Here is a 16,298-nt window from a genome sequence, read left to right as displayed (position 1 = left end):
GGGCCCTGTTAATGGGGTTTGACCATTAGCTCTTGGCAATATGCCTTGAGCTGATATAGGGACCTGCTCAGGCTGAATGGGTTGTACCGCAACAGAGCTAGAGCCAATGGCCTCGCAGCCAAGTTATTTTGTGCTATTGGGGATTGTTCAGCGTTGTTTGAAATGAAATGAAAATCGCTTATTGTCACGAGTAGGCTTCAAATGAAGTTACTGTGAAAAGCCCCTAGTCGCCACATTCCGGCGCCTGTTCGGGGAGGCTGGAACGGGAATTGAACCGTGCTGCTGGCCTGGGGGGGACCAGAATGAAACGTTGGAGATGTAAAACAAACTGCAGGTGACTGGATGAGGTAAATAGCCAGAGAGTAAAGAATATTAAAGGAATGGGGTGTTGGGTACCAGAAGTGGTGAGAAAGCTAAATGAGAGGCAGCGCAAGATGGATTTGGTGATCGTTTGCATTATTACATATATGAAAACAAGGCTGGTGACTGCAGGAACAAGTCACAATGTGAGACTATGTCCTAGCGCTCATAACTGAGATCTGCCTTCAGGGGAGATTTCAGAACTTAATATTCCAAGTCACAATGTAGTCGGAACAAAGGAGAGGAGGGGGCATTGCGGTGGGGGATGATGTTGACCGTATTGATCAGGAAACAATGCAGTGTTGGACAATAATGGTATAGTTGAAAAACTGAAGACAGTCTATTTAGTTAGAAATAAGAGAAGAACTTATGCAATTGGGTAAATAGTACAGCCTACAAAATAGTGGGAAAAGATAGAGGAGCAAATTTGCAGAAAAATTGCAAAAAGGTGCATAATGGTGCATTTAATGTGGTGTGGACTGGGATAGGGGAGTGTAATGTGCAAAGACATGTAGGAACTCCTGAAATATGTACACAACTTTCTTTATCAGTATGTTTCCAGCCCAATGCCGAAGGAGTCTGTTCCCGATCCAACCCTGGTGGATGAATTGGAGCATTCTTCATAGAGGGAGTATTCCGTGATCATATTATCAGGTTTATAATAATTATGGAAAGGGAGAAGACAGAATCAAAAATACTTAACTGGAGGAGGGCTAATTTCAGAGATTTGCAAAGGGATTTGGCCCAGGTGGATTGCACAAACAAAGAGGAGGGTGATCAACCCAACAATTACAGGCCAGTCAACCTAACGGAAGTGGTGGAGAAATATTTAGAGACACGAAATTCCATTCAGTATTGATTGCCACTTAAGTATGGGCTAATAAATGAAAGTGTGCACAAAATTGTTACAGACTCAAATCATGTTGAACAAACTTGATCAAATTTGACGAAGTAGCCAAGGGGGTTGTTGAGTTGGTGTTGGACTTTCAAAATGGCCAAGTTCCTCATAATAGACTTGTTAGCAAAATTAAAACTCATCAGAACAAAGGGATCATGGTTATGCAGATAGACTTAGCCAAGTGAAAGAAAGCAAAGAGTAATGGCGAACAGTTGTTATACAAACTGGCAGGAAGTGTGCAGTAATGTTCCCAGGGGTCAGTAGTTGGACCACTCTCCTTTCCAATGCATACAAATGGCTTGGGGTCATGGGGCATAATTGCAAAATTTGCAGATTACTATATTTTGATTCTGTTAACAATGGGGAAAATTGACTCAGCACATAGAATCCTGCACATAAATTGGTGAAATGACCAGACACCTGAAGATTACATTTAATCTAAAAAAATTGTCAAGTAATACATTTTAGCCAGAAGAACAAAAACAAAAGTTCAAAAGTAAGGAGGATTCTATAAATAGTTGAAGAGTGGAAGTCTTCATAATTTATGGTGAACGAGCTGGGGGGGGGGGGGGGGGGGGGGGGGAATGGGAATAATTGGATTACCCTACCAAAGAATTGGAATACCCTATCAAAGAATTGGCAGAGACATGATGGCCTCTGCATCATGCTTTGTTTCTATGGTTCCTGCTTGCAATGTTATTGAGTATCGTTGGGAAGTAAACATATTTTGTGATGTTTGAAGATGGTGTTTCAGCAAAGCTACACAAAGAAGAAAAGTCATCAATTGGGGGGGGGGGGGGGGGGGGGGGGGGTTGCCGATGCTATTTCTTCATGATGGTGAAATACAATGTTGGTGGTACTAGCATCCTCAATCTGAAGTAGGGACAAAAAATATTACTAAAAGTTAGTTTTCCTTCTTCCTCCCCAATTCCCTTTGCTGGAATTGTGAAGTGAGGACACAATGAAGATGGCTATGAAACCCTATCCCATTGTTCAAAACCTTGCCATGCTCATGGAAAACGTGTGTGTGTGTTGCATTCACATTGGGGCGGCGGTGGAGATGGAAATTGTTTACTTATGCACCCCTGTTTATGTCTGTCAGAGCACATGTTAAATTTTGTGGCCAAATGTCCGTCTTCACAGGCTTTTCCCAGAGAATTGCTAATCTGGTGCAAATTTGAGATTCGCAACACTTCTGATTCTGAGGGGTGAATTTTCTATATGAAAAATATTAACTTTAGGCAGCTCTAGTAGAAGTATGCCAGAGTGTCTCCAGCAGACAATACAGTTTGTCAATTCCTTCCCCAGGCAAGTTTCTATGGAAGAGATGTATTGAGTTACATATCTTATAATGAAGCCTCAGGCCAGCAAGCAAGGTAATACACTCTGCATTTACCTGTTGACCTCCAGTTATCCGACTCCACAAGATGAGATTTCTGTCTGGTTTTGTGGATACAGATTTGTTGTCTAAAGGTGCAAGTCAAGAATGAGACCGCAATTCCATTAAAGTAGGTTAGGACAAAAAATAAAATCCATGTGATCTTTCAGCATCTATGCAGTTGAAAGCCAGGTAGAGTTGTCCTTTTGTTAGGAACATCCAAGTGTATTGCTGTAGGTATATTATCCAATAAAACTGTAACATTTGCAACAGTAAGGCTGGATATTTCTTCCTGTATAATTTTTCTCAGTTCCCTAATTCCAAGATCAACATCTCCTTTCAGCAGGGTCATAACCATTCTTATGAAACAATGTTGAACAAATCAACCACTGCAGAATGGGAAGGTTTAAACACACACTGCATTGCGAATTGTAATTGGCACCTCTTGTTCTGTAATTTTCAGTGCTTTTAGTTTTGATTAGAGGAGACCTTTCTTTAGCAAGATATATACCAGCTGCATGGGTTTATAAAACAAGTCATAATTGTTGAATGGTAGGTCGCCTTTCTGTTTAATCTTATGAATTTAATGTGGCATGTTAGTTTTAACCCTACCTTACACACAAAGACCCCCAGCATGATGAGTAATTAAGCTCAATCTGTTTTCAAACTGCCTGGATATCTGTCACTACAGATATTCGTGGCTTTCCAGTAGAGGGAGTTTCCCACTAGTTTAGTTTGAATGGTTTTCAAACTTCATTGTGCAAAGAATTTCCTGCAACTATTGATGTCGTGTGGGGATTCCCTCTGCCCTAACTTCTGAGAAATGGCAGGAAAACCAGACTATTGTGGTATAGATTTTCTTTTTATTGCTATAAAATAGCATTTGTCCAAATATTATTTTCAAAATAATACAAGAATAGAACCGTATTTGTGCCACACACTATACCAGCCCTCAACGGGCAGAGGTTTGATAATTTTGCACAGTCTGTAAACCTATAGGGTGGGGTTTGCTGGTCCTGCTCTGAGACTGGAAATTCTTGCCCGTGGTCAAGGGATCTTTCAATGCTCCATCAAATTTTGCATTCCGCCTGAGCCGTTTCTCGTGGCTAACGGGGCTGGAAAATGTACCCCTGTGTCTTGATTATTTTGTGTTAACTTGGCTGCAAGAATTGAAACGGGTTCAAACGCAATGGCTATTATATTTGCCCACACCCTAGTAATTACAAATACAATATCTCATGCATAAAGCACTTGTGATTTCTGAGGGATACAAAAGAGTACAATTCGAAATGCAGTACAATTAGAAATGAAAGTTCTTCCTTTTCACTTGATTTTATTGGCTCAGTGTAACTCGTGATATTTCAATAATTGAACTAATCGTTCCTTTTATATGACTTTGTTTCTGGACATGAATCCATTAATGCTTTCTCCTAACATTCAGGAATGACCAAGGCGACCTGGATTATGAGGAGGTCAGCAAGCAGGGACCAGTCAGGCCTGTACCGAAAGGTTCCGAATCGCCCAATTCTTTCCTTGATCAAGAATACCAGAGACGGCGGTTTACCATTGCAGAGTATGATCAGTTGCCCCCATACGCATTTGAAGTGCCTAAACCCACCAGAATGAGGGACAAGACGCAACTATACGGTTTGTTCTCTGTTGTGCTTTCCGAAATTTAAATGGTTAATTTTTGCTCAACTCGCCCATAGTTCTTAGATATTCCTAACTCATTGAAAAGTCTTCCCATGTGTTCAGCAGTGTTACTAAAGGTTGAGGTCTGCACAGTTTATATCCAACAGAATCCTCAATATAGGGTTCAGAGAATAGGCACAATTTAACCAAATTGGAATTATGTCCCACAGAGAGTGCGTTTAGCCACGTGTTTCCTGGCGCTCACACGCTGAGAAACACAATGCTATCTTGCCTGTCTCCAGTTAGATACGGAGCCTCAGCAGGAAACGCACAGCCGAGGCCGTGCTTAGTCCCCCTTCCTGCACCAAGGTGCCCCGTTTGCTGAAACCCCTCTGTGACGCCACCCAGGTGGCACTGCCAGGGTGACACTGCAGGTGTCCCCTGTCCAGAGGGCATGTACCTGCGGCCCTCCAATCCCAGTTTGTGGAGATGGAGGCCAGTACTGAACGGCGCTCACCCAAGGTTTCCAAGGCGGAGGGGATTGATTTACCTCCGGGAACTATATATTCATGCGAGAGTAGCTGTTTCACTCTAATATACAGCTTTTTCAAAAAGTGATGCCACCCATGATGGGCAGATTTATGTCGCAACATCTCACGAGTTCATGATGGATCTCGCGAGGCGTGGTGAGCCAGGTAGATCCCAGGAGCGGGGTCTCCCATCATTTACTGGCTGTGGTGCGCTGCTTTTCAGGCGCAACCTGGTCGCTAGATCATACCCAATATCTGAAGTCAAGAGCAGCAAACCTGAAAGACTGGTTTTCTTTGAGGGTGATGGATCTTGGAGTACTTGTTCACAGATCTCTGAAGTTGGTCGAGCAAGTGAATAGGGTACTTAAGAATGCATATGTGGCTCTTTCCTTTACGGTTGTGGCATAGAATATAAGAGCAAGGAGGATATGTTGGAGCTGTACAGAACATTGGTTAGGCCCCAGCTGGAATACTGTGTGCAGTTGTGGTCACCTCACTATAGGAAGCAGGTGATTGCACTGGCGGGGGTACAGAGGAGATTCACCAGGATATTGCCTGGGATGGAGCATCTGAGCTATAAGGAAAGACTGGATAGGCATGGATTGTTTTCTTTAGAACAGAGAAGGCTGAGGGAGCATATGATTAAGGGGCTTGGACAGGGTAAATAGGAAGCAGCTGTTCCCCTTGGTTGAAGGATCAATCACAGTTTTAGGGTGAAGGGCAGGAGTTTCTGAGGGGATTTGAAAAAAAAATCTTTTCACTCAGAGGGTGGTGAGAATCTGGATTGCACTGTCTGGGAAGGTAGTGGAAGCTGTAAACATCACAACCTTTAACAAGCACTTGGATGAGCATTTGAAACACCATCACATTCAAGGATATGGGACAAGTGCTGGTAAGTGTGATTAGCATGAGATTAAGAGTAATTATTGTCAGTGCAGACTCAATGGGCCTTTTCTGATCTGTATGACTTATGTGACAAAGTAGCTTGGTGCAGGTATGACAGTGGATGTATCAAATTTTGATTTCCTTAAGGACGGAAATGCTGTTTCTGTGGAAAGACTGATTTGAAAAGTGAGGAGTATTTATGGAAATAGTTTTAAATAGGTATGTAATAGCTTGACCGATAGAACCCGAGGGATAGGCATACGGATTATTATTGGGTAGGAAGAAGGAGTCTCCAACGGTGTGTCTAATTTACCTGATACAAAGCGAATGAAGATGGAAGACACCAAAGCTGGGTGAACAGTAAAATTTCAGTGTGTTTGGGAATTGGAAAGATGGCAGATGTCGCTCCGTTTAGAGAAATACAAAATGTGGCACATGCGGACGAAGAAATATGAAGTGATTTAATTCATTAGATAGAAAATAATTTGCAAACAAAAATTAGATCTGTGACGTCCTGATTGACAAATTAAAGCTATTGCAACAATTATTGCCGGCAGTGAGTTTTTAAAAAGGTGTTATTTAAACAATGTATTTAACAGTCAAAATTAAGCCAAAATATTGAGGGAATCATGCCACATTCTAAATTATTTGTTCAACTGCACTTGTGTTACCCGCAACTCGTTGTAGGTCCCTTGTTGTTCAACTTTGTTACAGGTGTAATTGACTTCATCTTCTGTGGGTCCTTTCATGTTTAAAGAGTCCATGCAGATGCTTGGTGAAACCTCTGTAGCCACCTCTGGCCTTCCGAGACATTGGATGTTGCGAGTTTGATGTAGATGTTCTTCAAAACATGCTGGTTCAAATTTTAGTGCTTGCCTCCATGGGGTGGTGGTCTGCATTGCAGACTTTGGAAAGCTAATTTTTAAGGTGTTCTTATCACTTGTACTGCACCTTGATGGTGTTTACCGTGAGATAATTCCCAAAGAAGATCTGTTTGAGGATTCTATAACTGTCATGCTCTATTTACTGGAGCACCAAAAGAATATAGTAGCTATCAAAAGGATATGGAAGAAAGCAACCAGAATGATTGAGGGATTGGATTATGAAGAGCCATTATGTAATTGGAGCACGAAAACTTGTTCTCACCAACCTACCAGTTATAGATGCATCTGTCCATGGCAATATTGGTAAGAGTCGCCATCTCACGGGTCTTGTGCGGACAGTTTCATTTGAACACTGAGCAGATAACCTCCAAGACGTGTGGCACTACCACTGTGCTAATGTGAATACATTTCAAATGTCCTAAGAGCTCAAAACTGAGCAACCATGAAGTATTTTGGGCCATCAGTCGCAGCAGAATTGCACTCCACCACAATCTGTAACCTCATGGCCTGGCATATCCCCCGTTCTACCCTCAAACCCTCCTGCATTCTTCGTTGAATCAGGCTTGATTCCTTGGCTTGATGGTAATGCCAGGAACAACACCAGGCATACCTCAAAATGAGGTGTCAACCTGGTGAAGCTACAATACAGGACCACTTGCATGCCAAACAGCGCAAGCATCATGTGATAGATTGAACTAAGCAATCCAACAGTAAAAGAGCAAATCAAAGTTCGGCAGCCCAGCCAGATCCAGCCCTGAATGGCGGTGGGCACTTAAACAACAAACAGGGGGGAAGGAGGCTCCACCCCATTTTCAATGATGGGGGAGCCCATCAAGTCCAGGCAAAAGACAAGGCAGAAGCATTTGCAACCAGAAGCGCTAAGTAGATGATCTATTTCAGCATCCTCCTGAGGTCCCCATCCAAATTAATTCACTCCATGTGATATCAAGAAAAGGTTGAAGGCAATGGATTCTGAAAAGGCCTAGACAACATCCCAGCAATAGTACTGAAGACTTGTGCTCCATTACCAGCTGCACCCGAGCAAAATTATTTACACCTGATCCCATGTTTGTATAAAAGTATGAAAGAAAATCCCCAGTGGTGGAGAACTCTGGGAACCCTAGGTTTAAAAAATATCAGTTCCTCCCAAGAATTATTCATTTAACATACTTTGCAGCGGGGAATTAAATCTATTAATTAAATAAATCTGCAATAAAAAGCTAGTATCAGTAAGAAGGGCCCATCAGACTAGCAAATATGTTTTTAATAATAATCCAGTAATGCCATTTAGGGAAGGAAATTAGCCACCCTTAATTAGTCTGGGGCTATATATGCCAGAACCATTGGAAATATGTTTGACTCTGACCTGTCCTCTGATATGGCCCAGAAAGCTACTAGGTTATATTGAAGAAAGTGGTCCACCTCCACTTTCTCAGGGCAATTATAAATGGATAATAAATGCTGATCTTTCCAGCGATTCCCATATCCTGGGAATGAATTTTAATTTCCTTCACTGGTAATATATCCTTCCCAAGGTGCTCTGAGCTATTCTCAGTTCTCCAGATGTGTCTAACCAGGGCTTTTCAAAGCTGAAGCTTTCTACCCCCTTGTGTTTAGATATGAAGCCAGCATTAGCTTTTCTGAAAAATATTTTTTGGACATGTTTGTGATATTTTAATGGACCCCGAGTCTCTTGACCATCTCTCTGTAACTTTGCACCACTTAAAATGTATTCAGTTCTCTCCTTTTTGGGTCCAAAGTACATGACCCCCCTCATATTTGCTGATGTTGGGCAAGACTATGGCAATGGAATTCATTCATTCCATCTATTAATATCTCTATAATTTTATGCTTTAATTTCTGGGTCTTTTTCTGATTGATGGTTGCTATGATTATGATAAAGCAAACTTTAGAGTTCAGCCTTGTCTCCTCTAGATGTTCCTATGTTTCTGTTATGACGGTATCAAAGCCTTGATGGATTGGACTTGATTACACTGGTATCTGTTTAAATATTTAAAAATTGTATTGGAGCGCAAGATGATATTTAGTTGGTTTTTGAAGGAATGGCAGTCCACTATTCAAAACTTTGTTGCGTAGATGGCTATGATCACCAAAGTTGAGTAATCAGACGATACAAAAGCAAAATACTGTGGATGTGGGAAATCTGAAAGAAGAACATAAAATGGTGGAAATGTTCAACTGATTTTCTGTGGAGAGTTGATGACCGTCTGAGTTTTTCTCAGGATAATTAATCAGGCACTTCTTTTACATTTGGACAGCACTCTAGCACAGTGGTTCGCACTATTGCTTCACAGCACCAGGGACCCGGGTTCGATTCCTGACTTGGGTCACTGTCTGTGTGGAGTCTGCATGTTCTCCCCGTGTCTGAGTTTCCTCCGGGTTCCTCCCACAAGTCCTGAAAGACGTGCTTGTTGGGTGAATTGGGCATTCTGAATTCTCCCTCCATGCACCCGAACGGGTGCCGGAGTGTGGCGACTACGGGCTTTTCACAGTAACTTCATTGCAGTGTTAATGTCAGCTTAAATTGGATATGTTTTGGAGAAAAGATTAATTTTCCAATAAGTGCACATTGTTCCACTTTTTATTTTGGGAGGTGACTGCTGTTACATTTGCGTACCAGCCTTGCAACATGTTGCTGCCCAAGTCTATTTTATGGCTGCAATGAAAGCCCGTAATCTCTTGGTATAGGCTTTTGTCCATTGGCCATGGCTCAGTTTATAGTGCTCACCTTTCTGGATCAGAGGGTTGTGGGTTCAAATCTCACTCTAGAACTTGGGCCATAAAATCTAGACTGACACCCCAATGCAACACACCAGAAACGTTGCATTGTTGGAGGTGTTATTTTTTGACCAAGATGTTAAACCAAGGCCATTCTGATGAAAAAGATCCCATGATACTATTTTGAACAAGAGCAGCAGAGTTATCCTTGATGTCCTAGCAAATACTTATCCCCTCAATTAGCATCTGATCACAAACATATTGCTGTTGTGGGAGCTTGCTGTGTAAATTGACTGTTCTGTTTCCTTCATTACAACAGTGACTAAGCATCAAAAGTACTAAACTTTCTGTAAAGCACTTTGGGACACCCCAAGGTTATGAAAGCATTATATAAATGCAGGTCTTTGAGTATTTAACCAAGGACCCATCTATCCTTTCAGTTGGATATAAATGATCCATGGAACCATTTTGAAGACGAGTAGGAGAGCTTTCCCAATGTCCTAGCCAACATTTATCCCTCAACCTTGACCGACATCACTAAAAGAGATTGTCTTTGGCGTTATCTCATTAATATTTGTAGGACCTTGCTGTGCCAAATTGGCTGCTGCATTACACTGCCTGCACTCCAAATGTATTTCATTGACTATAAAGCACTTTGGAACGTCCTGAGGTTGTGAAAGGTATTGTATCGAATTAAGGCTTTCTTTAGTAATTGGCATTTTCTAAACTTGGAGCCTAGCAACATTTGGGCTACATCAGCAACTGGACACTTGTCAAAATGGAATGCCGAAACCATGACAAGACAGTGTGCCATGTTTGGGAGTCGATTTCAAGATTTTTATCAAGCTTTGATCTTGCACTTGGGTCACATTATCTGAAATCTGCTTCCAAAACTAAAATACAAGACAAGCTTTTAAAATTACTCCCTGGATTATTTAATGTGGTTTTACTGCAGATTTATTTCTTGAGCCTAAAATTTTACCACCTAAATTTTTGAAACTGTACTTCAAACCCCATCTCGAATTTGTGAGAATGTTTGACTTTTTCAGCAAGAGTATGCTCAGAAAATTAACATGTTATGTTATTAATAGGAAGACCACGACCTCTATCAATGCCAGTGAGTGGGAGCTGGATGGGTGCAGTTGAAGCTTGTTCGAGGCCCAGAATGGAAGGAAGGAAAGGTTGGTCAAAAACTATGGTTAACTTTGATTGGTTCGCTTAATTTGCTTACGGTGTTTAAGGAGTATTCAGATGTCCACATGGTATTACAATTGCTCTTTTGCTCACAAAGAGCAAATCCCACACTGCAGAATGGCTTGTTTAATATTCTCCTCCCCCCTCCACCCCAATATTTTGTGTGATAATGGGTCTTGGAAAGTGGATACATTTCCTGCATCACGGGGGCGGGGTCCTGTGATCCTGAGGCTAAGTGTTGACGCCGTCAGAAATGGCGTCACGTTTCTCGACGGCGTCAACACAGCCTCAGGATCAGCAATTCTGGCCCCTATAGGGGGCCAGTACGGCACTGGAGCGGTTCACGTCGCTCCAGCTGCTGATCCCAGCGTGAACTGGGCGCCGCAGGATCCGCGCATGCGCAGTGGATCCTTTCAACGCGCCGGCCCCAACGCAACATGGAGCAAGACTACAGGGGCCGGCGTGGAAGAAAGGAGGCCCAGCAAAAGAGGCCGGCCCGCCGATCGGTTGGCCCCGATCGTGGGCCAGGCCACGTCGGAGGCCCCCCATAAGCCGCCCCGATCCTTCCACATAGAGTTCCCGCTGAGAGCAGGTGTGGACGGCGCCGGCGGGACTCCGGTTTTTTGCGATGGCCGCTCGGCCCATCCCGGGCCGCGAATCGGCAAGCACGCTGCGCCATTGGTGCTGATTCTGCTCTGCGGAGAATCTCGTGCCAGGGCAGCGTGGCGCGATTCACGCTGGCCGCGGGGATTCTCCAGCCCGACCCCGGGCTGAGAGAATCCCGCCCTTTATCTCAGTGACCCAATTCGAAATGTATTTCACTGTCGGTGGTGAAGGAATGCTTGGTACATTTTTCACTTGCCCATGGAGCCTGAGCTTTTGAACTCTTTAAGTTTCTGTCAGCCAATAATCCAAAAAGCCTCCACAGGCAATGAGACCCGTGGGGATAGGGCAAGCAACTGTGCTGCATTTTAACCAACCAGATTAAAGAGCAGCGCAGAATGTGAACCAGAAAATCTCAGCTATAACAAAAACAAAATCTTGTGGATGCTAAAAATCTTGAAATAAATTAGAAAAAATTCTGGGAATATTCAGCACATCGTAGATCTGGAACGTTAACTCTGTGGTTTTGCTCTCTCCACAGTTGCTCCCTGACTTTGCTGTGTAACTTCATTTAGAATTTTGAATTCAATGACAAATCGAGCAGATAAAACAAAATAATAATGATCTTTATTAGTGTCTCAAGTAGGCTTGTGAGAAGACTCTGGCCCTTGACCTCCTTTCTATTCCTCTTGCTGCTGCATTTCTCAACACTAGCATCAACAAGTTTATAGGTTATCTTGATCAAGTAATTCAGAGAAAATCTGTCTCTGCTCTAAATTTTCATTTCTCTGGAAATGTTTTGATTGCTGTCACCATTAAACTGACATGCTTAAAGACAAGAACTGTACTTGGATTGCAGCATGTGCAAGAATCCTTCCAACTTACCCAAGTGTTGAATTTAAAAGTATGCAATGTGAACTGTCTGAGGAATACTAATGAGTGAAAGGAACATGTATGAATCGAAGACTTTTCTACTGGGGAACTGAGTATTGCTGAAAAAAAGATGCTTTGTCAAAGCTTTTCATCTTGCACTCATCAGGGCAATCACAAGAATACCAATGTAGGAAGAAACAATGACTTTATAATGTTTGAGAAAAGTGTTGACCAGTTGGCAAGTGGACTCTCGCAGAGGCATTGCCATGTAGAATGCCAGTTAATGGTGACTGACTGTTAACTGCCAACTCTTGTTTGAAAATTTAAAGCAGGCAGCTTGATTCTGGTCAAGACATTGCCTAAGGAATGAACTAGTGAATGGCTATCACTTTTGTTTTACTGAAACGGGCATAGTGTGTATCCATGTTCTTTCGTTTGCAAAGAACAAGGCCCTGTGTATTAATATACGTAGCTTTCAATTCTGTAATGCCAAATGACAATTGTTTAACTTGCTTATTCTACAACTTAACTTCTCAGTTCTAAAAGATGAAAAAATCTATTTCAGGAGAGGACTACCTCTATAGGTACTTCAGCAATGATAGAATTCCACCAATCAGTGAAGATTGTGTTGCAACACACATTTCTAGACCAGCAGCTGGAAGACACTCTGGAAGGGCTGTGACTGGAAGATATTCTGTCAGCCCTGAACTATGCAGCAATGTGACATTCCCTAATCAACATGATGGACCCAAAAGAAGTTCACATTCACCAGAAAAAAACTCATTGGAACATGCATCACCGGTCAGTTGGATCACAAGATTTAAGCTATTAACTCACTGAATTTTATATTTTTTGCCAGTCATTTCATACTTGTGTCCAAGATCAGTAAACTAAGCTACATGTTTTATCATCTTGTGATGCGACAACTGAGAAAAATACAGGTAGTTACTTGTGTTTTTTTACATAGGTCAACTTTTAAACCAATGTCCCAAGAGATTCCTGGTGCCTTATGCTGTAACTAAAATGGTTACAAATGCAATCTAATTTTCTCCATTTGATTTGACTTTTTATAATTACCCTTTAAGAAATGTGCATTGCAGTTGTGCAAACACTTTGTTTCTGTAGAGATCCTGTGTAAAGATTTTTAAGTTATTCAGAGTATTGAGTATATGGACTGAGCAGTATAAAAGGATTTTGCATCATCTTTCAAAACTAGTTCCAGACAAAGGTTCAAGGTGCGCATTCATTCTTGAATAGCGAGTAGAATTCGAGGTGAGCTTATGCTGTGTATATCTTTGAAGATACCGAAAACAGAGCAACAGTATTCATTGTGTTGCAAATTCAATTATATTGATATTATAGAAATGTATATAGAAAGTGTTGATTTAAACTTAACTCAATAAGAAACCCAGTTCTCTTGAGTATTTCAATGAATGCCACTCTGTGATTGACAAAGCAAGCTCACTGTGATCCAGATGAAGTGTCAATGGTCTCGATTGCTTTTGAAATGTTTTGTGGGTTTCTGACTCTTGCCACACTTTCAGGCAGTGAAGTTCAGATCTCCAACAGCCTCTGGGTGGAAAGATTTCCCCTCACAACCCTTGAAAACTCTTGACGTCAAATCTATGCCTGCAAATGCCTTAATCATACTCCCCATATTTTCCAAATCACTAATTATATACCACAAAAAGCAAGGGACCTAGTACTGAACCCACAGGAAGCAGCCTTTCAAAGGGCCTGGTGACAGAGCAATTTTTATCCTATGCAAGTTCCAAGTCCCCTTACTTTTAAGTTCCAATATGTTGTCCTCTCGATTGCTTCATTCAAGCTTGTAATCTGAGGATATTTCTGATCGATTTGCAGAAGACGTGCCCTTGTGATATATTTGGCACAGTCGTTGAAACCATTCTGAGAATAGCGTGAATTAGTACAATTTTTTATTTTGAATGCAGTCATTTACAATTGGCATTCATGGTTGTTTCTTTCCTCGATTTATATGTGGTTATGTCCATTCTGGATATTTGGGCCATTCACCATTTCACCTCTAGTTGGCTTTTCAAGTCCAAGTCGGTCATCGTGGCTTTAGTGAAGATGATGCTTTTGGGTTTATGAATCAAAGCCGTTTGGGGTAATTTGATGGACAATTTATTTTTTTTTCTTTAGCTGAAGGGACCTGAAGAACTGTGACTATGGAAATTCGATATTCAAATTTCAGTTCCTCAGAAGGTCATTGATTATCCTGTGTTGTGATCTATGTCTGCTCATTCCCAGCTCTTAAAGACCACAATCAAAATGTTGCTCTGGAAGAGTATGATGCACTGCATGACATAACTGACTCAGGCACATTCTTCTTTTTTTTAATAAACAAAATCTCTCATTCTTTTCCATTAGTGCAGCTTCTTCAACAGTGAAGTAATTAAACTGTACAAATATGTAGAGAAATGTTATAAGACTGAATGATCACAAACCAAAGTTTAAAGAGTGCTCACTAAATATGTGGAGCACTTGACCCATTAAAGCCAATGAGTTCCTCTTCACATAGAGCACCAGTGTAGTAAATTTGTGCAGGCATCTCCAGTGATGTGAATGGAAAAATATATCATGGAATGAACAGAGGCCACTGCATAATCCTGTTCAGTAAAGATGGTGTGGCCCTCCACAATGGTGACTACAGGGTTGGAAGTGTAAAGGATTTAGTCTGGAAGCGCCGTTACGAAATGGGACTCATACCTGCATGAGAAGTTTACTTGCCAGATAGACACTTGTGCACCTGGAGTACTGGACTGTGTTGATTTACAACAATTTGGATGTTAATAGAGTATTTAAAAATATATATATAAAAAATATGCTTTACGGTTTTGTTTTTACGTATTAATGTACAAATATTCAAAAGGTCTACCATGGCTATCAGTGTATAAACTATTCCATGATACATGTATTGATAGAAACACTGAGTACAATGACATCCCTATTTGTTTAAATTGGCAAAGTTTGCACAAGAAAAGCATACCAGTATTTGTATGCAGAGTTTCTAGCTGTCTATAATTTTTTCAACTTCTCCCCAACAAATTCAGTTTTGAGATTTCTAGGAGAGGAGAAATGTTTATTGTAGCTGTTTCAGGGAGCCACTGTCTATACGCCTTCTGGGTAGAAAATACTGAAATATTTACTGAGTTAAAATGTAGTTCAGTGTTTAAAATATCATTTTGAAAGATGATCACTTTTCAAAATGTAAATAACTGTAACATGACTGCCTTTGTTCAAAACATAGTGTTGAACTTCCAGGATTACCGATTAAAGGTGCAGTGTTTTTCACGAACTGTGTAATTTTTCATTTATTGCGTACTATAATTCTGAAGATTTTCTAACATGTGAAGAGTCGGTTTACATGCTGTAAAAACCCCAAGTTAGATTTGTGATCTTAATAAATTCTAGATTCAGGTATTCCGCTGCATGATGGAAACCAATGCAGACGAGCAGAGTTCCTTCAGGCAGATTGAATGACAGGTGGGAAGGTGGGCGGAGGACGAACAACAGGAGTCGCTTTCTTAATGGGCACTGTCAGTGCAAAATCTTGCCTACTAACAGTGGGGAAAAATGTTATGAATTGTTCATGATGTTGCAGCCTGTGCTGCCAACAGTTCATGTACTTTAAAAATTAGCCTACTGTGTTTAAGTAACAAACGGTTTTGGAATTAAATGGTTTGTTTTATATATAGTGCACACAATAATTGAGATTATGTTAAATGGAAAAAACTGCAATGCTGAAAAATGTTAAAATATGCTGTTTATGCTCATGTAAACATTATATTTCTGAGAACAAACTTTTGGGTCAAAAGCTAGTATTGTTTTTGAGGGTATGACCGGCATGCTTAATTGGACCTAAGTGGAATCCAAAAAAAGATAGATCACAATAATTAAAAATGAACCTGAGGAATTACAAATATTACTGTTTTTCATTCATTATCTGATCACTGATAATTTGAATAAATAAAACCAAAACCGAAGCATTTATGTGTTTCACACATTTATTTACCATTACTCTTTTTTTCCATTTGGTATGCATTGATTTACAATGGAATCGTGTCATTAGCATCTCCCAAGGTTATTCTTTGGTTCTGTAATTTATGGATTCTGCCCCCTGAAAAGATGGTGTAAAGGGGTATGAAAAATCATTTTGAGGCCAAAAATCATGGGTTAACTTCTGATAGTGGAACAGTTAGCCCGCATTTAAAAGTGGATTACTGTTTCAGAACTCCCAGAGTCTCTAGCTGAAATGTTAATCTGTCTTTCTTGAATGCTGATGAACCTGCCTTTGTGTA

General features: G+C 41.0%; 1 protein-coding gene across 2 annotated transcripts in view; it reads left to right on the top strand.

Moving 5' to 3' along the window:
* cnksr3 (cnksr family member 3) overlaps positions 1 to 15,980 on the top strand; it is a 158,105-nt gene extending 142,125 nt beyond the window's left edge. Inside the window, exons 11-14 of one of the 2 annotated variants that reach the window (XM_038808453.1) lie at positions 4,078 to 4,283; positions 10,398 to 10,487; positions 12,542 to 12,777; positions 14,140 to 15,295. In XM_038808453.1, coding sequence (XP_038664381.1) covers positions 4,078 to 4,283; positions 10,398 to 10,487; positions 12,542 to 12,777; positions 14,140 to 14,163 — 556 coding nt within the window. In that variant the 3' untranslated portion in view covers positions 14,164 to 15,295. Of the gene's footprint in view, positions 1 to 4,077; positions 4,284 to 10,397; positions 10,488 to 12,541 lie in introns of both variants that reach the window. The other variant, XM_038808448.1, reaches the window with a different exon arrangement.
* The last annotated feature ends 318 nt before the right edge of the window (positions 15,981 to 16,298 follow it).

This window comes from Scyliorhinus canicula, chromosome 1, assembly GCF_902713615.1.
Source record: "Scyliorhinus canicula chromosome 1, sScyCan1.1, whole genome shotgun sequence".
Classification (NCBI taxonomy): domain Eukaryota; kingdom Metazoa; phylum Chordata; class Chondrichthyes; order Carcharhiniformes; family Scyliorhinidae; genus Scyliorhinus; species Scyliorhinus canicula.
Note: the sequence above shows the minus strand (reverse complement) of the source record. Positions and strands in the feature narration are given on the sequence as shown.